This window comes from Pezoporus occidentalis, unplaced genomic scaffold (genome assembly GCF_034315485.1).
Source record: "Pezoporus occidentalis ecotype Australia unplaced genomic scaffold, CSIRO_AGI_Poc_V1 ctg275, whole genome shotgun sequence".
NCBI classification, from domain to species: Eukaryota; Metazoa; Chordata; class Aves; order Psittaciformes; family Psittacidae; genus Pezoporus; species Pezoporus occidentalis.
The window spans coordinates 188,301-211,756 of NW_026914664.1; the positions used below are offsets into that span (position 1 = coordinate 188,301).

General features: G+C 44.6%; 1 protein-coding gene across 2 annotated transcripts; it reads right to left on the reverse strand.

Moving 5' to 3' along the window:
- Positions 1–344: 344 nt before the first annotated feature.
- Positions 345–23,094, reverse strand: SCARB2 (scavenger receptor class B member 2). Of its 2 annotated transcripts, XM_062624979.1 has the most exons (13): positions 22,886–23,094; positions 14,522–14,679; positions 10,601–10,748; positions 9,164–9,352; positions 8,305–8,396; positions 7,695–7,814; positions 6,629–6,807; positions 6,093–6,211; positions 5,080–5,153; positions 3,603–3,654; positions 2,901–3,059; positions 2,691–2,760; positions 345–1,434 (listed from the first exon to the last, which is right to left on the reverse strand). In XM_062624979.1, exons 1-12 carry the CDS (start codon positions 23,000–23,002, stop codon positions 2,731–2,733), a joined length of 1,437 nt encoding a protein of 478 aa, XP_062480963.1. In that variant the 5' UTR covers positions 23,003–23,094; the 3' UTR covers positions 345–1,434; positions 2,691–2,730. The 2 variants fall into 2 exon arrangements, with proteins under 2 accessions (XP_062480963.1, XP_062480962.1); XM_062624978.1 differs by lacking the exon at positions 2,691–2,760.
- Between the last annotated feature and the right edge of the window lie 362 nt (positions 23,095–23,456).

Consider the following 23,456-nt stretch of genomic DNA (forward strand, 5'->3'; position numbering starts at 1 on the left):
TGGAGAAGTGACAGTTTTAGCCTGCTGAATCTTCAGCACAACTCCCTTGACAGGATCACTGCAGGAAGCTGTGAGAAGCTCTTTGTTCCCCAGAGCAAATGGCAGGCGAGTGCCTGACCGGAGACCTTGGCCGAGGTTCAGAGTGCCTCTGCCATGGCAAACACTCTGAAGAGGCAAAGCTGTAACTGCAGTACTGTGAGGAGCGCACACTGTGCCTGGTGCTTTTAGCTAATACAAATTATAAATAATTGCAGTCACTCAAATTTCCTGGGTGGAACTGGCTCCAGATGAATGAAACTGTTGAACACATCACCAGCTTGGGGAAAAAAACCACACAAAACCAAGACAATGCAAAACCCAGTGCCTCTATTTAGAAGACAATAATACATTTTTAAAATACATTTCACTCTCTAGGTCTAATGGAAATACTCCTCCACAAGAATATTCTTTTAATCAGGGGAAAAATACCTTTGTGATTTTTAAAACAAGTTTCCGCTTGACAAGTAAAATAAGTGTTATGACTTCTCAAAGCCCTATGCCTACCTTAACATGGAGATGTGCTTTTATCCTCAACAGTCAACTGCCAAGTCTGCATTCACATTAAACCAGCTGACAACCATGACACCAATACCGGTGGAACAAGAACACAATTTTTGAACCCTCCACCATCAAGAACAATGTTGTGCTGTGGTGTGGTTTGAAAAAAACCCAGACCTTGAGGAGAAACGCATCGTAATATGCAGTAACTGTTCTGAGTTACAATAGTGAAGAGGTCTATACAGCATCGCATCTCAAATCATCAGCCTCCTTTTACCTGGAAACTAGAGGTGGTGAACAAGGTTTCACTCAGTGGTTTGGATTAGTTGTACAAATACATTCGTGAAAGGACTGAAGACATGAATAACACACAGTCAGTGCATACTGGTAGTAAGTAGCACACAACACTTGACAGAAAAGACAAGCCTAGGCCTACAGCCCAATTGTCCATTGTTCCAGGGCACACAGGAGCCTGTTGTGTTGCAAGGTCCTTTGCAGCCCACGCTCCCAAGGCCATTTGCAAATGTCCCTTGTCTTGTTTCTGTATTAATTCAGGCCATTTTATTTTCAACACTACAGTGGTTATGATCATCTATGGTTGTCAGTGCAGGTACAAAGAGAGTGCAGGGTTGGAAAAAGCAGGATCTCAAGCAGTTTTAAAATGCAGTTGTAACTTAGCTGGCAAAAAAAGTCTCCTCCCTTCAAGGTAGTGCAGCTTCTCTTCCATCTCTATACCACAAAAAGTTACAACTGACACAATTGTTTCTCTGCAGTAGAGAATGCTGGGTAGTGGTAGTTGGTATTAGGTCAGCTCTACTAGTTTATTCTCCAAGCTCATGTGTTAAAGGAAACCTACTAAGATGTCCTGATGAGCGGTGACCTTTCATCTTCAGTACTCTGAAAGGAAAACAGTCACAACACAGCAAGTTAGATGTGACACATCAGAGGGCTTCCATGATGGGGAAGCTGCATGGCTGAGACTCCAAACAAGAAAGGAAAAAGCTCTTGGCTTCTACTCCTAAGTACAATTTCCTGTAACAGAACCAGCAGTGCACTATAAAAGTACCAGAGGGTGGGTGGCAGCTTGGGCAGGGACCTTAGGCTCACAGCAGCACCTTACAAATGACAGAAGGCCATTAACTGCCGTGCATGGAGGGGGAGAGCATTAACTAGCTGAATTACTTCTCTTTGCAAGAAAAGGAACAAAGGCAATGTAGAGAAAACATGGAATTTAGGTGTCCCATTCTCATTTTAATCCCTGTACAATGTTCAGGAACATCAAAGAGAGATGATGTGAAGCTATACCTGTAGGGTTGGGCAGGAATGCCTGGGACAGGGGCCTCAGGCAGTGGGACAGTTTTGACTCTCTAGTTGAGCCAGCCAGTAACAGGCAAGCTCAAAAGCTTAATGGCAAAAGTCTCTCTTGTAAAGGAACCTGAAGAACCCCTTTTGGTTCATGAGAGAATCAAGAATGAGGCCAAGAGAGCCAAAGATCAGCTTCTCAAAGCCACCACTTGAGGCTAGGAGGCTGGAGACTTTGCTGCCGAAGTGCCACCACCGCTGCCAGTACCACACTCCCAAGTCCCACTGGACTAAGACAAAGCACATGAACAGGGTGGCTAGGTGCTCTGGAGGTAGGTGTGAGGGTGCTTTCTCACACTGTTAAAAAGTAGTATTTAGGAAACACCATACAAGTAAGATCACGATAAGACAACAGCAACTACAAGGAGAAAACAGCCTACTAGAGTACCCAGTCTATTTCTCTAACCAGAGGATCTGTAGTTTGTATTCTCTGAACCTGACTGCCTTGCCTATAAGGGTGAAATTTTGGCATCAGCTTTCAGCATGACTAGCAACCTTAATGCCAACACATCACGTTATGATAGCACTTTTCATAAATAGATCTAGAAATCAGTACTGTCTGGAGAAAATTTTCTGCATGCTGCTGTCTGTAAAATTCACCCATTCCTTGGTAATAGATTTGCATTATGATTCTGAAAATTGTTTCTGAGAACATTGTCAGATTGTGTTCTGACAGCGTTCTTAAATACAGTGGACTTCTTGCATCTTATCCACCAGGGTCCTCTAGACAGGCTGATTCTTTCACTGCTGTTGGAAAGGGAATTGGGCACAGGACACATGACCTGCCTTACCACATTCCTCATATTAGCTCCATTCCTTTGCTTTGGTGATTTATTCTGAGTCTATTAGAACTTCCCTTCCCTAGAAAGGTCACGTTAAACAAAAACAACATATAAAAATGTTTGTGTGCACAAAGACACTGAGCAGGTAAAAAGCAACAGAAAGAAAATCAAATTCAGGCAGATATACAGTAAGCAAGGCCAAATTCAAATGCTACTGACCTCTTCACTTATTCCTCGGGACCTGCATGCCAGCACAATAAAAACAATCCCAAAAACAATTCCTAGAGCCATGATTATGAATGGGATTCCAATTACAACACTGGCTTCCAGCAGGACATGCTTGAGTTTGCTGGCAGATGCTTCATCAATCAGAACACTCTGGAAGAGACAGATGTGAGGAGGTAAAAGAAAGATCAATTTCTGTGCTTCCTTTTATGAGACTGCTTTATCTAGTCTGTATTTCAAAAGAAAGTAGATTTTCAACTCTCAGTTTAGGCATGGAACAATACAGGCCTGCAATAATGATGTACAACATTGAAACTGGTACCCTAGAGTCCTCCCCGAATCCAGTTAATGCAGTGATCCAGCTAAAGCACAGGAATATTCAAAACAGATGATACAAAAAAGGATTTGGTCTTGTGAACTCCCACCTCCTCATCTGAGCATCCCTTTTCCTCATGGGCCTTTGACCCTTTCAAAGACCTTTGAAATTAAAAAGACTGTCTGAGAGTGTTTTGCAGGGCTGAACTTGATGCTATGGTCAACAAGCAGCAGAGGATGTTAGTTAAGAAACAGCAACAGCTTCCTACCTATCACTGCATAAAAGTGATCGACACCATTTTCTTTTCTGGTTACCTCAAAAACTGTTTTTGCCAGCACACACACAGCACAATGCTGCAATGAAACAACAAAAATACTTACCTCATTTATATACATCACTGGGAAAATCAGCGTTCGGATGTTGCCCGTTTCACTGTGTGAGAAAAAGCAACAATAAAAAAATACTGTTTCACAACTTTTCAACTTGGGGGTTCTGAAGACAGATTATAACCGAACAACGAACAAGGAAACTGTCCCTAAAAAACCTCCGGGCTGTTTCTTCTTGATTTTCACCTCCCTCCTGGAGTAGAACAATCTCAGTCTCCAAGATAGATAGAGAATTCTGTTTTGGGAGCAATGGCATATTTAGGGGCTTGGTTGGGAGGAAAAGAGAAGGATCCATAAGAGGCCCATTAATCACCAACTGAATGGCAGATTTGTGCTGGTCAGCAAGAATGCTAAGCTAAGCTGATGTTAAAGGTTATTTATACTTGCAAAACACAGAAACTATTCTCCAAGGAACCTGCTCACAGCAGCAATCCCCCATCCCCCCCAACATTTGGCACACAGAAAATAACAGCTTATGCATCAGTTGTGTTAATGTAACAGTTCCTAGACACTAGAAAATAAGGTGGTGCTGGTCTGAAGAAACATCACTGACTCTTCCAGGAGAATCAGGCAGGTAAAATACTTCTGTTTTATGCAATATGTAGCAAAGCTGTGCCAATAAACACCAGCTCAGAGGATTAGTAGAAAGAACAGCTACCACACAGCCTTAGTGGCAAGTAAATCAGTATGTCAGAAAGACACAAGATGCAGGCAACAGTATTTCTGCTCAACTGCGCTGCAATTTGGGGATGTGCCACTCAAACTTGAACACCCAGAAAACCAGGCAGAATCCACCTGCAACAAAGAAGACATGGGGCATTTTACCCACACATAACTTGGGATTGTACCCTGTTCCTGTCTGTAGGATTGTACTGACTGCCAAAATTTCAGTACAAAGATTTCTCTTTACCATATCAACGCAATCACAAGCAAGATCCCTCTACCCGGTCAAACGAGCCCTCTCTTGCCTGCTGTTGTGAGACATACCACTTGGTCTGTGTTTTGTGCTTGTTGGGGAAAGGTAGGGGCAGGCCTTATGCCTTTTCACTTCGTTTTCATGTGACCATTACCGAGAAACGATGGTAACGGCAGAATTTATCTCCTGCAAGCTGTGAAGAGTAGAATGGCATGTCCTCACTGGAATGAGTTTGAGCTGCACTCCACGGTGGCAGACGCTCTCTGTGAGCAAACAAGCCAGTGCGATATGACTGATGCACCACAAACACCACGTGGAACTTGTCCATAACATCTTGCTTTTCTTGAATACTGCTTTTATTCTGCAGATGGAACTGCAAAATCTACTTGATCTTTGAGAAGAGAGGATACTGCCACTTACAACTGAGATTTGACTGGATTTCTCTCTCTACCACTTGCTGTCTCCAAACAATATTCTATTTGAACACAGCAGACAAATTAATTTTGAGTATCGAATCAGATGCAATATATCCACCTAGCAGCAGAGAACACTTACAAAAATTCAGGTAATTTTCGGATATGAACATTGATCTGCATCCTCTTGGCTGCTTTCAGGACAAGCCCTGTCAACTGGGGAATAAAACAAATCAGAGTATCAAAAACTATTAAGAGTATGGCCACAGGGATAACAAGCATGAAACACAACGCAGTAAGGGCTGCAATGGGATGCACAGGAATATTTTTCTCATTCAAGCAGCAAAATTTACTCTGGAGAGTGTGTGGGAGGGGGAAGGTGCCATTTTGTGGCAGTTAACCAAAAAGCTGGGTAAGTAACAGCAGGGTCACGAGAAGAACCTGGCACCAAACCAGATACCAAGCAGCAGCTGCACTAGTAGTCCAATCATTTTCTCATAGTTCCTTAAGTTCCTCCTGCTTTCTCCTCCTGATTCTCTCCCCCATCCTGCCTGGGAGTGAGTGAGTGAGAAACTGTGTGGTGCTTAGCTGGGGCTAAACCACAAGTGTAAAAAAAACACAGACCATCACTTCCAAGCTCCTTTTATTTCTGACATTTCATGCTGAAAATGCCAACAACTCTTTAAACACCCATAAAGGATGTAATCACTATGCTTCTGTATCTCTTTTCTCATGACTTCATGCTATCTAAATTGAGTCCAACATCCACGGAATATTGATTTCCTCTCTTGGTCCACATACTCAACTTTTTCAGCTTGGGCAAAACACAGTCAAGATAATACTCAGATGCTTGGGATGGCAGGGTGAACCAGAAAAGTAGCCTCACCTGTTTCTAAGAAATATTTTAACTCCTTCATCTCATCGTTACCAGTCTGAGGGCATCTCTAATTGCACAACACAAAGGGAAACGTATTTTAATTCTTGCTAACCAGCAGTTTGCTCTATACAAGCAAACCCAAGTAGACCAGTTCCACATAAATTAGTACACCTTCCTTGAGGTCACTGGAACAATGTTGATAGACACCACCCAAGAAGGTGACCTAAACCCATGTGCTTGGATTCCCTATATAACCCTTTTAAAAAGGCTGCACTTACAGGATTGATGTCCAGAAATGTCTCGTGGTACTCTTTTTTCGGGTGCATGCCCTCTATGTCTTCTACAAACTTCTGATCTGCTTGGTAGAAATGTGGAGCTGATAGAAATATTGGAGCTCCTAGAATGTGAAAACATAAAAAGTCACCACCTAAACAAGACAGAGCAGGATTCAAAGAAGTCTGTGAGAACCTTAAAACTCATCTCTGTGCCATTTACACTGAAAGGAAAAGTCCATTCTGGAGCTAAAGAATCAACACTCTTGAAGTGTTGAGGCACAGCTTCATGTCTCATGTCTGGTACTTCCTTCTGATTCCTTGATTTAAATCATTGCTGGAGCAGACAGGATCTGACAAGAACATCCCCTCAGATTGCTGCTGCATTTTACAACCAAATGATCACTTGCTGGTGGCAGATCTCACTGAGCACAACTGTAACTCTACAGGCCTCACCAAAGTGTCTTCCTATATTTCACGCAGAAAGAAGCATGCTCCCCACTGACATTCTTCCAGTCTGCTTCCACACCCTGGTAACATACCTTGCTTACAGACACTGACGTTGAGAACACCAGTGCCAGGACAGTTTCCTGGTGGCACACAGAATCCAGCATTGCCTGGGTTAACCGTCGTGTTAGCAAATACCATGGCAGAGGGCACAAAGCGGTAGGTTGGGATGCCCGCAACAGTTCCCGAGCTGTCGTACACCAGGTACAAAGATCTGCAAGGAGGAAAAGCCAGACCCCAATTTGTTAAGTCTTGAGCACTTTTCTGTGTATCTACTTAAGTCTGCAGTAATCTACAGCCTTCATTTAAGCCCATTCCAAAGATCTTAAGTATTAAATTTATTAGGCTTCTGATCAGCAAATGCTCATTCCATCAACTCTGCTGCTGCACAGAATAGATAATCCTGTGCCAGCTGTGCTGCTCCAGGGACACTAATGCCTGTTTCCAGCATCTCAGGGTCTTACTGTAGTCCCCTATTGCGTCTTGTGTGAGACAGTAATTGTATGTATTACCGAGAGGGACAAGGAAAGGAATACAGAACAAGTTGGCAAGTCCTGAATTCGGCGTAACATGCATCTGTATTGATTTAAATAGGGAATTTCAGCTCAGTTTGGGTGTTCACAGACAGGGAAATGGACAAGGGAGGAGACGAGGTGGAACATAAGGAAGGAACACCAAGATTTTCTGCATCTTGTTGCATTTCAAACAGCATTATGTCAAGTCATGAATGCCTAAAGAGGACAATCCAGGTTCTCTAAAAAAGCAGGGCACAGAGGAAGACTTTGAAGGAAAGAAGCTTTGGGCAAAGTTGATGTAAATTCTTCCATTCCTCTCATGACTAGGCTCGCAAAGCAATCCAGTCTGTCTTTCCAGTCATCTTCCAGATTTTCACTTCATGTTGAAATAGCACTTCCTTCACTTGATGCAGATTGGGGTTTCTTTAGTGTATATCTTTCATCCTTCATACCATGAATGAGTGCAGAACACTCACAGTGTTAAATAAAATCACAGGAGGAAAAGCACCAGCCTAACATGAAACGCCAAGAGGAATGGATGTAAATGCTCTGCTTTAAAGTCTGAGTAACATTTTCTTCTCATTACCTGCAGAAATCAGATGAAAAGATATAAATGTTCTCATCTTTACTAATCAGCGGGTGAAAGGATGTCCCATCTGTCCCATTGATCATGTTACATGTCTCTGTTGTCCACCAGCTCAATGACCTGAAGAAAACCAAAAAAAGACAGTAAGGGTTAGAATATCTTTGAGCAGTGGCCATGCTTTAGGAAGTTCATCTTTTGGCTTCTTGGTAACACAGGCTGCCCACTGAAAGAGGTGCTGGATACCCAGGCACGAGCTGCCCCAGCCTTGGCTCTGGGTACAGAGCAGTAAGAAAGTGTGGTGTCTGGGAACACTGGCTGTGTAGATGTGGAAATACTGTCCCGACAGGTGGCTGGGATGGGTGTCCTACAGGAGGGAAGGAAGAGAGGGTCACCTGTGCCAAGGGGTAGTTAGGGGTTCAGAGATGAGTAGTCCCAGCAGTCTGCTGGGATATCTTCCCTTCAGAGTTATATGACACATACCAAAATACTGGGGGGCTGGCCTGAAGCTGCTAAGAGCTATAAAAGAACCCTTTTTTGGAGAACAATGCTTATCTTCATCCAAAATGTGAAAAGGGACAGATTTTGACAGAGACCACAGTGAAAAACTTACTCTTTTCCTTTCCATTCCACAATCCTTGAGAAGTTAAGGTAGTTGATTTCCCCACTTAGGAAAACATATTCTCCGTCATCGGTTCCGTTCATCTGCAAACAGATACATGAGTTTTTAATCACTCTGCTCATTTTGTAACACCCAGCTTGTAACTGAAGTGAGGTGGCAGGAGTTTAAGCTGTCATCACTTCAAATCCACCTCAGAAGTGATGGACTCCCTGTGAGGTAAGTGCAGTTCATTAAACTCCACCTTGATTATCAATGAGGTGGAAGGATCGGGCTAGATTCTTACCCCTCCCAAGTAAAGGAAATGAAAAAAAGGCTAATCTAATGTTACCTTTGAAATTTGCAACTGAAAAAAACAGCCCTTAGCCAAAAAAAAACCAAAAAACAAAACCACCAGAGAAAATAACCTGAGCACTGCAGATGATCTCCAAGAAACAAGTAAACTCCAGAGCCCATGGATATGCAACCAGAAACATCGTGGAAGTCAGTAACAGCTCCAGCACGGAAATAACATGTGATTGCAATCCATGACTAAGGAAATAGGTCAGGAAATGTTCTAGTAGTTTGCACAAGTGGCCCTGCAAAGCCCATGTTATTCAAGAGAGCACAGGCAATAGTGGAGTGATTTGTCCTTGGGAAGCTTATCCATACCTGATAAAGAGAAGTCAAATAAAACACCCACAGCTGTGCTATAGCCAGTGCTTAGATCCAGCCAAACTGAAGAGGGAATACCCTTTTGCTGTCCCTGCAGCCCATCTCCAGCCTTCCCAACTGGCTGGCTGTGACAGCCCAAACTGTATAGCACCAACATCATTCCCATGTAAAGCATCAGAAGGTCTTGCACACCAGTTACCTTATTAAAGAAACCAAACACTGGATCTATCTCAGGATGCAAAAGATGAATGGTTGACAAGAGCCTGTCTTTGTAGCCCCACAGTAATTCATGGACAGTATGAACTGTGAACAGGGATTCTTGGTACAGAAGCAGCAGCACCTCTGTGGCAAACTGAAGAGGGGTTGACCTGGTCCACTCCATTGCAGTCTGCCAGGGTATCAGAATAAGGGAGAAATGGTCAGATTTCTTGTAGATTAAGTAATACCATCCACATACAAACACAGACACGTTTCAACTGTCTTTTTGGCTTCATTATTTTGCTCATGGCAAGTAAGTGCTGGCTAACAGGTTCTCCAGCTTTTCTTCTACAGGGATGAGCTCTTGCAGGTTCCTGTTCAGCCTGGCACTGTGACACCAGCTCAGTTCTATGTCATTAACTGCCATAGCCTTAAGAAAAGATTTGAAGTGAAATGTGCAAAACTGCTTTCTAAACAGCCTGGATTTCACAAGTATTTTACAGCTGAAGACATGCTTTGAATTTCACCCATAGGAAGTCACAGTTTACACTTTTAAAAGACAGCAATTTCTCCAAAATGCAAACAATACCCATATTTATTCCCTTTGTAGTTGCCAAGTGATTCACAACATGTCTTTAACAAAGCAAAACCAAAAGAAGGGAATATGCCTTGGGCAAACCAACCTGCAGTTCTCTTCACATTACCTGCTACAGTTGATCACAGTAAAAAATCTGAACAGGAGATAATCCTTACCACCACTCAAATCCTGGGAGGAATTGTAAATACACTGACTGTCTTATTTGTAATTTTTAGTAAGCTGAGTCCTATCTACTCCTTTATATAATGCATTTATGTATTCATTCATAAAGTCAGAGAAGGCATTTTTGGAAATGCTGAGAGGAGAGTAGAAATGAATGCATTCTGTAATTTAAGTCAATTAAACTAGTACAGGGAGTAAAGGCTTAGTTGCACAACCAACAAATATTTTAGTACAGTCTAATTTCCTTTGGAAGGTAGGACAGCTTTGGATCTGCTTGTTGTCATACTGTTCCTGTATGAGACCCAAAATGATGGTCTGCTTCTGATCACCCAAATAAGACTTTCTTTACAGAGTACTTTCACCTTATTCTCCAGTTCTGCTAACATCTGGAAACCCAACAAGCCTGATCTCTGCTCAGCCCTGCAGTGTGTGTCAGCTTTCAGCACAAGGGTGAGGCGCTAATACTAGAGAGATGTATGGTGAAGGAGCAATATAATAAAAAACCACCACAACAGTCCAGCCCAAAACTGAGTGCAGTGTCTGCCCCAGATAAAAGCTGACTCTCTGATTCTTCAATCACATTTATCTACCACAAAGACAGAGATAGCATGAAGCAACAAGCTGCAAGTTATGAAGTGTGTTAGGATGATTTCCAAGCAGAAATGAAAGAGAACTCACCACTGCAGGAACATTAACTGTTCTAATCAGGTCCACTTCAGGGTCTCCAACTGACTTCTGAGGTTCAAATACATACGTCTTGGGATTCAGAGCAGACACTTTGGTACCATTGTCCAAAAACTGAACGTGCACTCTTGGCCTGTATTCTCTGAAAAACAAAGTGTTTGTTCTCTAATTAAGTTAAACAAGCATGCATAACATTAATTGCTGTTAACTTACAGCTATTCTACTGCTTTAAGCACATAAAGGGTGGGAACAGTTCAGTAGGAGTGGATTAATTTTTGCTTCTGCTGCTATCAGCAACAGAACTCCCCTTTTTATCAGTGTAAGCTGAATCAGGCCTCATAGGGCTATTTCAGAAATGTCACCCCACATGTTCATTTCAGTTTGTATTTTGCCTCATCTTAAAAAACCTCCAAGGAAAGAGAACAATCTTAACAGTACAGAAGGATTTAGAGGCACTAGATATGGGACTGCCCTTGAAGTACGATTTGAAAACTAAACTTTGCTTCAGGCAAAATCCACTCTCAGTCAGAGCAAGATGTAGGCTTCACGTAAGTCTCATTAACATGACCTAAGAACCTACCAGCATCTTACTGCTTGCTTTAAAGTACTTTGCACTAGGACTTCTGGGCTTACATGTACCGTGGGCATATTACAAGCTTCATTTCAGCTTTTCTCCTTTAATTTTCAGGCTGGAATCCTGGCCAGAAATTCAACTGCATTTTTGCCCTGAACTACTCATGACCTGGGAGGTTATTTCTGTTACTGTCTACGCACTCAGACAAGCATCATAAAACTCAGGATTGCTGACAAACAACTGCAGTTGGCAAGAAACATCAAATGCTACCTGCTGGCATGATGAGGAAGTCACATCTTAATTACCCTGAAACACAGGTCATAACCATAATTCAATCCATGGCCACTACCATCTTACAAAGAAGAAGCACACAATTCTGCACAACTGACTAGCTTGGGCTCAAAATGAGCTATATGTGTCCCTTCAGTAAAGGGGAATGAAGTAAAGGTTGTCTGTCCATGGCATGAAACCTTTGGTGTACACATGAAGTGAAATGCTCTGCATTTCCCAAGTCTCCATTCACTCAGGAGTTTGTTGACTTTTTCATTGCTTTGCTTCTGGTGTAGATTTTAAGCCCCAACATGTGAAAGTGAATTATTCTGTGAGACCCTGTGCTATGATGTTTTTTATTCATTTCAGATATTACATCCTATCCTGGCTGCACTAGATCCATCAACGCAGCTGTATTAATCTGGTTCAGGCTTTCAACTGGAAAGGCCTGGGAAACTGTTTCAACCATTTCCCATCTTTCTTACACAAACAGCAAATCTACCACTCTTCAGCATCTCTACCACCAAGGAAAATTTTGGTCTGGCCACACTTCCAGCCTGAGTTGGCACGAGCCTCTTGTACAGCAACCTACTTCATATCCAGGGCTTGAACTGAGGGGATGGCAATGGACAATTGTAAGTGCCTTCCCTAAAATAGGCCAGAGTTAACCTGAGAAGCCTCTCCAAGTGTAAAAGGGTAGGAGAGGAAAATAATACTCTCTGATTAGAGATACAAGTAGGAGGATCTCAGATGTTAAAGACAAAAAGCTGTGTATGTGTGCAAGAGCAGACAATATTGAAGTGTTCTTTAGGCTTGGGCAGATAAGCAGCTTGTACTTTACAATTATTTTATATGCTGCAAATTTAACTTCCAGGATTTTAAAATACAAGTGCTACATTGGTATTTTTGTGGTTTTTTTGTGGTTTGTGTTTTTTTTTTTTTGTGTTACAGAATCTAACTCTGTTGTTCCAAACTATGAACTGCAGGAAGAATATGCAGGAAGAGATTTATTTAGCCTTCCCGCCTCCTCTCTGTCACTCAGATTTTTTAACTCTGCTTGTCTGAGGCAGTTTACTTCCAGCCTTTCTCCCCAGTACCCTGTTTCATAAGAGCACTGAACCACATACTTCAAGTTTAGGGCATTTTAGGTGTTATACCACATGCTAAACCTAAATGAGTTTTTAAGGCTTTGCTACACAGGGCATGTGAGATAAAGTTGGTGTTTATTCTCTGGCTCCAGCATGCGACACCCCTCCTTTCTCCCTCTCCTCCCACATGCCTCCTCTCTTCCTTCACCCACCGCTGCAGTCTGATACCGGCAGTGACAGCCAGGCAAGGATTAACAAATCTGCTGGAAAAGAGCACTCCGTTTCCTAACTTTCCTCTTCGTTCTATCAAACTGAGCACAGAACAATCAAATCCTGTTTGGACATGTCAAGATCAGACTAACCAAACAAGCCAGAAGCAACTGAAACACGCACCCTCCCTCCCTCACACTCCAACAAACAATTTAGGGAGAGTCACCCAGCTGGGAGAGTCTGCATCACCCAGCTGGCTCATAGCCAGCCTGTGGTGTTGCTGGGGAAGGCTCTCCCAGCTAGCCACAAACCAGAAGCTCTGGCTGGGCCTCTCCTTGGGAACAGACCAACCCAGCCAGCTACACCACCGGCCCCGTCCATCTCATCACACTCTCTCATGGATAAGGTGCAGCTTCACAACTGGGGCTATGCGTAACAGCCAGGAGACAGCCAGAACTAAGAAAAGAAGAAAAAATTAAGGTAGCTAAGGGGATTGAGTACCAGGCTGCAGAAAAGCATGGGCCTATGTGGTTTTATGTAGCTCTACTACACCTAGAGCTGACCCTATTTATCTTCCTGACAGAGAAAATGTAGGGCTAGCTAATTATCAGCATTATACTAGAGACCTGAAGATTAGGAACTTGAAAGATTATGTCTTTTCTCCAGCCCTACCAATTTATCTAAGACAAGGTATTTTGCCATGGCTAAACAGACAGTACTAAAATAGAGAGGAAATGGGGAAAAAGATTGATGGCAGAGGGTGAAGCAAAGCTGAGGTGTGGGAGGAAAGAAGCAGAAAGGCAAGATATACTGCAGAGGCCAAAGCTACCACAAAGGCTCTCCCTTTTATTCTACAGTATTTTTTTTAAACACTAACAACCAGATTCTGATCTTTTTGCAGCACAGATAAAGACATCTCCTTCTGGCACTGAGCTGGTGCCCAGACTGAATGAGTGTGTGTGACTAGAAGCAAGTCTGACAATGAGAAATCAACCTTTTGCCATGGTTTTCATACCTCTGTAACTTCAAAGACCAAACTACTTCCTGCCACAGCACTACTCCTGGTTTACATTGCTGCATGCAGAGAAGAATGAATCTCTAAAGGAAAACTCATTTGTAAGGTGACTTTAAAATTCCTCTACATGCAGCAGATAGTTTTGTGTGCAGCCATATCACACAGAAGGAAAGTTCAAGAGGCCAGATAAAGTTCCAACACTGCACGTAGCTTTAGTAATTCTATGTCTGTACAAATGGTAGATATGTCTGAATCCAAGTTGGTTTTACAGTGGGGGTTGACTGAGGAAGATCCTTATAGTACCACTCTCTAACTGGTTTTCTGGCCACATTTTACCAATGCAAATTGTGCAACTTCAGCTGGGAGGTAATTTTTGAGTGAACACATGAATCATCCTCTCCCCAGACTCTCAAACCTCACACAACTGTTCTTTCCTCAAATAAGACACTCTACTAGGATGCAAACAACTTCCTCTGTGTCCAGCAGCTGAGGAACAGCAGCACACAAGCAAGATCTTACCCAACATCTGACAGAACTCTCTGTCTTAATCCAAAACTGATCTCAGGTGCTCCAAATGTCAGTCTAGTTGTGCGGTCTGGGTGGTGTATGATGATGCTCCCTTCAATGTAAGTAATCACACATTAATAGCTAGGTTTTCCTCCTAGAACTGGATCCCAAGCACTCTGGGTCCCACTTTCTGGCTTCCTCACAGACAACAGGTTTAGCGCGATGTGAAAACACTGAAATGATGATCCTACCGGTAGGTGTATGGCCCTATTTCCTCTACAAGAGGAGTATCGCCTTGAAGCACTTCCAAAGGATTTGTCACATTAAAGAAGTAGAACTGCATGTAGACTGGTGGAGGAGGATCCTCCCAGGCTTCAAAGGTTTCCGTGCCATTTTTCAATACTGTTCCCTAAAACAGGAGGAAGACAGATTAGCTGTTAATGACAGATGCTGTAAGATATTTATAGGAAAGAAGGAACTCTATGCCCTTAGAATAAGCACAGGCAATAGAATTTGAGACTCCAATTCTACAATGCTTATAAATACATTTTTGAAGCATCTCACTAAATATCGACAAGATCAGACACACGCTACAGGCTCACAGGCTAAGGGCATACCTTTATTGGCTTTGTTGTTCTACTTCTTTCCACAAACACTTCTGCCTGACATTTTTCAGAATGAAGACTTACCAGTTATTACAGAGTAATCCTGTGCCAGCAAAACCCTAACCTGGTATAAGATACTGTCATGGTTTAAACCATAGCCAGACAGCTTGTTCACTCATTCTCAGTGAGTGGTGCCGGGCTGAGAGCAATCCATCTCTGGTATGGCCAGAATGACCACACACCTCATTTGTTTTACTAATTCTTCTGGATTTTGCAGTTGTTCGGTGGTGAAATTCCAAAGTACCGGAGGGGCCTGCTGACCTAGATACTTGCCCATACTATCCCACACACCCTGCCACTCATGACTGTCCAGCCTCAGGGAAAATCTCTTGGTCCTCCTACATCATTGTTTGACCCCAGACAAGACCCAAACCTGACTCTGCTTAACTCTTGAAATCAGTCATGGGCAAAACACACTCTGTATGCGTGCCAGCATGGTGATCCCCATCACAATCAGCAAACAAGTCTCAACAGCATTAAAAGGCCATTCAAAAACTTCAAAACTCTCAAATGTAAATGGTCTGGGGGGAGGACTGGGAGGGTAAAAGAATGTCTCCTTCACAGGTTGAGCACCTGAGAAGGAGAAAAGACATGTGTAATTGCTAAGCACCTCCATCATATACCTCCCAAAGTATAAAGGTGGTGACCACACTGGGAACATAAGCCAGATCAGTTTCATGATCAATGATTCTATTGTATTACAAGTCATTACCATAAAGTACAATGAGACAAAAACCTTAGCCCAAGCCCCACACTTGAAAAACACTAATACAGCAAATACCGGATGGAAGTAAGATACGATATACTGAAACTGTGAGATCAAGAGGAACAACCTTGAGAGCCAATAAATCAGCATTGTGACGAGTGACTATCAATCCAGTCAGATCTGTCGTTATCTCAACCCCTCATGCCCCACGTTGGGCGCCAAAAGAGCTGTCGTGGTTTAAACCCTATCCAGACAGCTTGTTCACTCACTCCCAGTGAGTGGTGCCAGGCTGAGAGCAATCGAGGCCCCCCACCGCCCCGGGGCTCTCCCCTTCCCCGCTCCTGGAGAAACAGGGAGGAGGATCAAAAGAGTGCAACTCCCATGGGTTGAGACAAGAACAGCCCAGCAACCAATGTACAACACAAATCACCACCGCTACCACCAATGACAACAATGATAAGAGAAAATAACAAGGGAAGAGAATACAATACCACCGGCCAAGAAAGGAGTCCCACCCGGAAGCCTGTGTCCTTCCGGGTAACTCCCAGTTATCCCCCACCCCGGGCATGACGTGCTGTGGTACGGAATACCTCCCTGGCTAGCCTGGGTCAGGCGCCCTGTCTCTGCTTCCTCCCGGCTTCCCCTCCTCCCTGGCAGAGCATGAGCCTCACAAGTCCTTGGTCAGGGTAAACATCACTTAGCAATAACCGAAAACATCGGTTTCATCCACACTGTTCCCAGGCTGGAAGTCAAAACACAGCACTGCACCAGCTACCATGAAGGAGAACAATGACTGCTACTGCTGAACCCAGGACAGATACCATAAACAGTTATTTTCCTGCAGCAATGAGAGCACATGCAACTCCAGACCCATGGACTCTCGGTCTATTTTGTAACCAACAGGGACCTACAAAAGACAAGCTATAAACGGTTATTTTATGAGAGAAACACTTAAGTAATGAATCAGTAATTTCTTTACCTACCAGCATAAACATGTTATAAGGAAAGTCACAACCACAACCTCTAGGTAGCTGCAATAGAAATATATAATATAGGTCTCAACCCCTTGTTTTATTACCATTATATTTGAGTTAAAACTCACCCCCAACTACAAAAGTATCACCACCAAAATCAAGGCTTTTCCTATAGTTACAACACTGGTTCTAACACTGTGGTAGCATTACAGAAATTTGGCTTGCAGAGTGGAATTTTCAGAAATAAGTGCAAAGAAAACTACATCTTTGAAAACCTTATCACCTGTAGGCAGAAGGGAAGGAGGGAATAATTTGCAATTAAATGGGTCTCATCAACACGTGCTCTTTTTATTCTTTTGAGAAAACAAGTCAAATACTGTAAATGCAAGCTGAAAAGCAGGCCAGACTGGACAACTGCCATTCCTTGGTTACGGTTTATGGGGGCCTTCACTCACTTCATCAGCCACAGTTGCCTCAGGACTCTCCTTAAGTTGGTTTGTAGGATCAGGAATAGGAAACCTCCCCAGATCAGATGTAGTGTTTCCAGAGTTTCACCCTAAACAGCTGGGAGCAAGACAGCAATGTATTTAAGATAACCTCCAGATGACCATGATAGCTTTTCTTCACATGCAAATAACCGCATTCCAAAGTCAACTTATTTCCAAAATGGTGAAGTAGTGAACTACAGATGTCTGCTCCCTTCCTAAGTTGTACAAAGCTCACATGTGACAGCAGGTGCATGAAACACCACAAGTATAAGCTTGACACAGATAAACAGAGTAACTATTGCCTGTCCTGACCTTAACCATCTATATCTAGGGATTTGAACTGTTCCCTTACAACTAATGTGCAATGTTTAAAAAAATAAGTGCACCCTGGCCATATTCATTCCAGTTTTAGGCTCCAGTCAATCCCTTATGATGGTGAGATCACCTTTATAGCGTTCAGGGAGGCCATGGCCCCCTTCCCCCCACTCCTGAGCTAGACTGAACACAAGAAGCTCCTCAACTCAATGTATCAATGCTAAATGTAAGGTGGGTTTCTATTATGCTCTCTTTATATACTTGTATGCATCAGATTACATGCAGTAAGCATTAAGAAGAAGGAAATGCAAGAGCCTTTATCTGGCAGGTCAGTTTAAACACAGGCTTTTGAGATTCTGAAATCACAAGTGATCCCTTGGGAGATTGGCTACGGAGCAAATGGGTAGTGAAACAAAGTCATCTGGTGACTTGTTTCCTGCATCTGTCTGGCACCATTTGGATCTCCCGCAGAAATGACATGTCTATTTATAGCTCTGTACAGTGACAGCTCCAATTATAAACCCAGATTCACAAACCTCTGAGCTGGAGTCAGGCAGACTCTGTGAAACTCTCAAATACTGAAATATGGTAAGCTTTTTAGTTTTTCACCAAATGTTACCCAATGGGTCTGTCACATGGTATTACACAGCCTAGAGCTGAGAGAAAAACATAAGCACATATTTTTGAGCAAAACATATGTCCATGTCCCTCAGCTGGTGACATCCAGGGTTAGTTCTGCTGCCTTTCCTCTGCACCAGAGCAGGGTCTGGTGTTACACCAGTGGGTTTTTTCATCAGAGCTTGTGTTCACTACTAGGGTGGGCAGGCTGCAAGATACTAGAACACAGCACTGCTTTTTAATCCAAAATATGTAAAAGACACGGCTCTGCTCTTGTTACTGCTGCTGTATTGTAAGGCCAGAGAATCAGATTTTTCCTCTTGCACCTTTATACACAAGCGTCCTGGGTTCAGCAGTAGCAGTCATTTTTCTCCTTCTTAGTAGCTGGTGCAGTGCTGTGTTTTGACTTTCAGCCTGGGAACAGCACTGATAATACCGATGTTTTTAGCTGTTGCCAAGTAATGTTTACTCCGACCAAGGACTTTCTGAGCCTCATGCTCTGCCAGGGAGGAGGGGAAGCCAGGAGGAAGCAGAGACAGGACACCTGACCCAAACTAGCCAAAGAGGTATTCCATACCACAGCATGTCATGACCAGGATGTAGAACTGGGGGCAGTTACCCAGAAGGCCTAGATCAGGTTGGGCTGGGTATCGGTTGGTGGGTGGTGAGTGGTTGTATTCTCTTCCCTTGTTTTTTCCCTTATGATTATTATTATTGGTGGCAGCAGTAGTAGTTTTGTGTTATACCTTAGTTACTGGACTGTTCTTATCTCAACCTGTGGGAGTTACATTCTTTCAATTTCCTCCCCATCCCTCCAGGAGCAGGGGGAGGAAGGCGGGAGGGAGCGAGCAAGCAGCTGTGTGGTTCTGGGTTGGCTGGGCTTCAACCACAACAGCAAGAAAAAGAGACACAAAGTATTCAGAAGCTAAAACCAGTGGACAATTATCATCTACTGTCTACATTCAGAAGCAGAGCAGAGGTTCTCCTTTCCAAGCGGAGTCCATACTCACTTCAAGTGTGCCAAAGCATCCTTCCTACTCACTTTGTCATGCCAGTCCTGAATTTGCAGCTTATTTGCTGGTGTTTTCCTTGTCTTGACCATACTTCACACAAAGGAAATAAAAAGCAAGCTTCCCTTACACAAAGTTACTGTTACTGTTAGTGATGGGGGTGGGAAATGGTGCTGAACATTATTGGAACTTACACAGAAAGGAGCATCTCAGCTGATCCTTCATAAAAGCTCCACTTAACCGTGCTAGGAGCTCTAGTATTTCAAAACAAACAGGAACGGCAAAAAATTATCAATACACAAACTAAATCAAGGGATGAGGTATCTTCCCTGTCCTTTTGGGTCCTAAACACTCCAGAAAATCCAGCTCCAGAGATGGCTGGCAGCCGATGCCCAGTGACATTTCAAGGGTTTAGAAGACTTAAGTGTTTTCTAAAATAATCAGTGTGAGGTATATGGCATAAAGAATCGTACGATCACAGCCTGGTTTGGGTTGGAAGGGATCTTAAAGTTCATCCAGTTCCAGCCCCCTGCCATGGGCAGGGACACCTTCCGCTAGACCAGGTTGCTCCAAGTACCGTCCAACCTGCCCTTGAACACTGCCAGGGATGGGGCAGCCACAGCTTCTCTGGGCAACCTGTGACAGTGCCTCACCTGAGGTAGAGGACTGATTGCCCAGGTTTGGAATTAGGTGTACAAATCAAAGGTCTTTATATTCATAAGCTGCAAGCTTATGGCAATAAAATACATAATCATGTAACCAACAGAGAGCACACGGCAAGCACTGTTAGGAGCTAGGAAGGACTTTCTCCTGTGGGCAGCTAATCTATTCCTGTTCATTACAGGGTTTTTCCAATTATTTGCTGGTTTTTTAGGTGTCAGCCCCTGACAATGAACAGATACTGATAAGCTGGACATCTGCGTGGCATGGCACCCTAATTCACAAAAAGCTGGCAAGACTGGCAAATAAGACAGAGGATAAGTTGACAATATTTGAATGCCTTCTGGGAAAGGTGCTTCCACTGTCCTTGTCACGACACATCTCCCTGATGATTTTCAAGGAAGTGTGACACCAGGCTGGATTCCCCACTCTTCCCACACCCTCTCTGTAACCAGGCACCCCGCCTTTGGCTGTAAAGAATGCACTACAGAAACCCCCTGCTGAAAGCTAACCAATCCTCAGTGGTTCACAGGTCCTGAGTTTGGACACAGGTGTGCTTCAGCTGCTCCAAAACTCGACTGCAAGTCAGCTCTGTTTCAGGACTGCTGAGAAGCTCTCAAAGGAGCATGGTGCTGGAGTGTGTCCAAAGAAGAGCAATGAAGCTGGAGAGGGTTTAGAAACAAAGTCCTATGAGGAGCAGCTGAGGAAACCGGGGTAGTTCAGTCTGGAGAAAAGGAGGCTCAGGGGAGACCCTAATGCTCTACAACTGCCTGAAAGGAGGATGGAGCAAGGTGTGAGTCAGTCTTCTCCCAGGTTACAAGTGATAGGACAAGAGGAAATGGCCTCAAGCTGCACCAGTAAAGGTTTAGGATGGATATTAGGAAAAATTTCTTCACCAAAAGGGTTGTCTAGCACTGGAACAGGTTACCTGGGGAAGTGGTGGAGTCCCTATCCCTGGGGGTATTTACAAGATGCATGGATGTGGCATTTAGGGACATGATATGGCAATGATGGGTTTATGGATGGACTTGATGACCTTAAAGGTCTTTTCCAACCTAGATGATTCTATGAACTACCTGTCATAAGGACAACCTCTTGCCCTTGCTGCACCTCCTCCAGTGACAGAGCGGATGAGGCTAGGAAGGGCCAGAGCACAGAGATAATGCTTCACGTCCCATGCTCTGCCCTGCAAAGAGCTGGAAAAGCTCAAGTCTTGACACATTTCAAAGGCAAATAGAGAGTTGTCTATTTGCACAAAGCTGCACATATGGTTACACAAGAGACAGCAGCTTTCTAGACTACACATGAATGAGAAAAAGTTCATGTGAGATAAAGCCCATGTTGAAAGCAGCTGAATCAGCAGAGTAACTGGGAGCACGCTGCTTTGGGGCTGAGATCTGCATGCTGGAGTTTGGGTGTGTGGCTGCCACACAAGTCCAGGAGGGAAGCAGTGGCTGGCACAGGGTACAGGACACTGGTTTCTGTTCAATCCAGACGTACACCAGCATGAGCTGAAGAGTGGTAAGCAGGGAAAGACTGAGCTCTGGAAACTTATCCTGCATTACTGAAAGCTCTGCTGAGTGAATACCAACTTACTCTTACATAATGAACCATTAAGGGTAAGGAGCATGTGGCTAAGAGGTAATACGCATAAGGAGGATCACGCCTAATTCCTGACAGCTCTACACTCTCTCATCAAACCATGTTTTTATACCCCACTGCTCTTTTGATAAGAGCATGAAGCAGCCTCAAAACCAGGAGTTCTACTGTGATGCAGAGGATGGCGGGGTCCTTTCCAAAGACCTCTGATCTGGGATATGAGGCTGCACATGTCTTTGCAAAGGTGCACTGCTTTGCCTTGATTTGCATGCAACTTTGCATACATGAACACGCACATCACCCCATACCTGGCTTTCAGACTGCCCTAGAAAAGGTACGGGCTGATGATCAGATGACTTCAGGATAAGTCAGGATAACTCGCCACCCTCTACTATGAGGGTAATGAGACCCTTGCACAGGTTGCCCAGAGAAGCTGTGGCTGCCCCATCCCTGGCAGTGTTCAAGGCCAGGTTGGACGGGGCTCAGAGCAACCTGGTCTAGTGGAAGGTATCCCTGTCTGTGGCAGGGAATTGGTACTGGGTGAGCTTTAAGGTCCCTTCCAACCCAATCCAATCTGTGATTCTATGATAAACCATCCACTGCCCCTGCTACATTCCAGCAAAGCAGAAACATGTACTTGAGAACAAACACTATCGGAATAGCTCCTGAAGAGCAGCTGACACACTGCCAGGCTGCACAACAGCTTAACCTATGGTAGCCTCTTTTTTTTGGCTATCCCCCAAAGTTTACAAGCACGCTTCAGAGTGCCACAACTTGCTCTACAATGACTGGCAACTTGCAAATGCACTTACTAAACCCAGCTGATTTAAGGTAAGGCAAAACAGCTTCTGTGTTAGGAAGTGCTCCCTATCAGTACTCCAAAAGGCGTTAACTAACATGGCTGACTCTTCTCACTTGACCACAGGATGAATGCAAAGAGCCAGTATGGGCAGACCACAAACACTGAAGGGCTCTGCATTCATAACCATGCTCAGCTGGGTGTCCCCAAAATGTGCTGCAAGCACCCTGTAACAACAGGGTGAAATGCTTCACTGTCATCACCTAGCCTGGGCTACTACCACATATTTCAGCCCATAGCACCCCTGGCTGTGCTCCGGAGGCAGTAGCAAATGAAGCAGCAGAACAAGCTACTGTATGAAAGCTGCAAGAAATCTGTGGCAGGGATGCCAAAACTGGGGGGTGGGGGTTGGTGTCCCTTGCTCACCCCATGTGCTACTGCTCTGGAGAAGCCTTCTCACTACAGCTGCTTCCTCACAGCCAATAAAATCGCTTCAGTAGAACTGATTTTTCTCCTATTCACTCAGTTTTCATGCAGCCCAGGCCCAGTGCAGCCTCAGATCAACCCCGAGCCTCAGCCCAGCTGGCTGATGCAGGGCAGGAGAGGGCTCACTGCCCAGGGATGCTCCTGCCCTCCCCCAGCCACAGCTGGTGCAAGGAGGGACCTGTACCACGCCACCCGCCAGCCCCTACTTCCCTCCCTCCATCCTCTTCCAGGATTATTTTGAGAGGGAATAAACCAGTCGGAAGGGACTGGGGTGGGAATAGGGCCGTGCTCTCACCTGCTTCACCTGCAGGTCCACCACAGTCTGGAAGACGTGTGCTACCAGCAAGGAGATGCTGGCGATGAGCAGCGTCATGGCCAGGACCCCCACGGTGACGAGGCACAGCGACTTCATGGCTGCAGCCGAGGAGGGATCCAGGTACCACCGCCACTGCCGCCGCCAGGCCCCGGGCCGGGCGCAGGGGCGGGAGCCCGCCTCGCTCCGCCCCGACCGCCGACGGGCCGGGAGGAGCCGCCGGTGCCACCCGCCCCGCAAGGGCGGGAGGAGGGGGATAGCAGCTCTCGCAGGGGGAGGTTTGTGACCCGGGTCTGGCGGGGCTGCGCTGGGGGACCAGGCTGCTCGCCGTGCCCTGCTTACCAGGAGAGGGGGAAATGGCTCCCAAATCATGTGTGTTTGCTCCTGCTTGGAAGACGAGCTCCCGCTGGCACAGCTGAAATTTCTCTGTCCGCTGTGGATGGATCTGCTAGGGTGCATCTCCCGATGCATCTTTAAAAGATTTTCTGGAAAACAAGAACAGCTATTCTTCAGCAAGATCGTAGAATCATGGAATGGTTTGGGTTGGAAAGGA

Bases quoted from the DNA above. Each gene is read 5' to 3' on its own strand.
- SCARB2 (XM_062624978.1), bottom strand. From the start codon at position 23,002: ATGAAGTCGCTGTGCCTCGTCACCGTGGGGGTCCTGGCCATGACGCTG. The intron at 6,808-7,694 runs GTAATGAGAAGA...TCCTCCTTGCAG, and splicing joins TTTTCATCTGATTTCTGCAG to ATCTTTGTACCTGGTGTACG. The intron at 3,060-3,602 runs GTAAGTATTTTT...TGTCTCTTCCAG, and splicing joins CAGTGATGTATATAAATGAG to AGTGTTCTGATTGATGAAGC.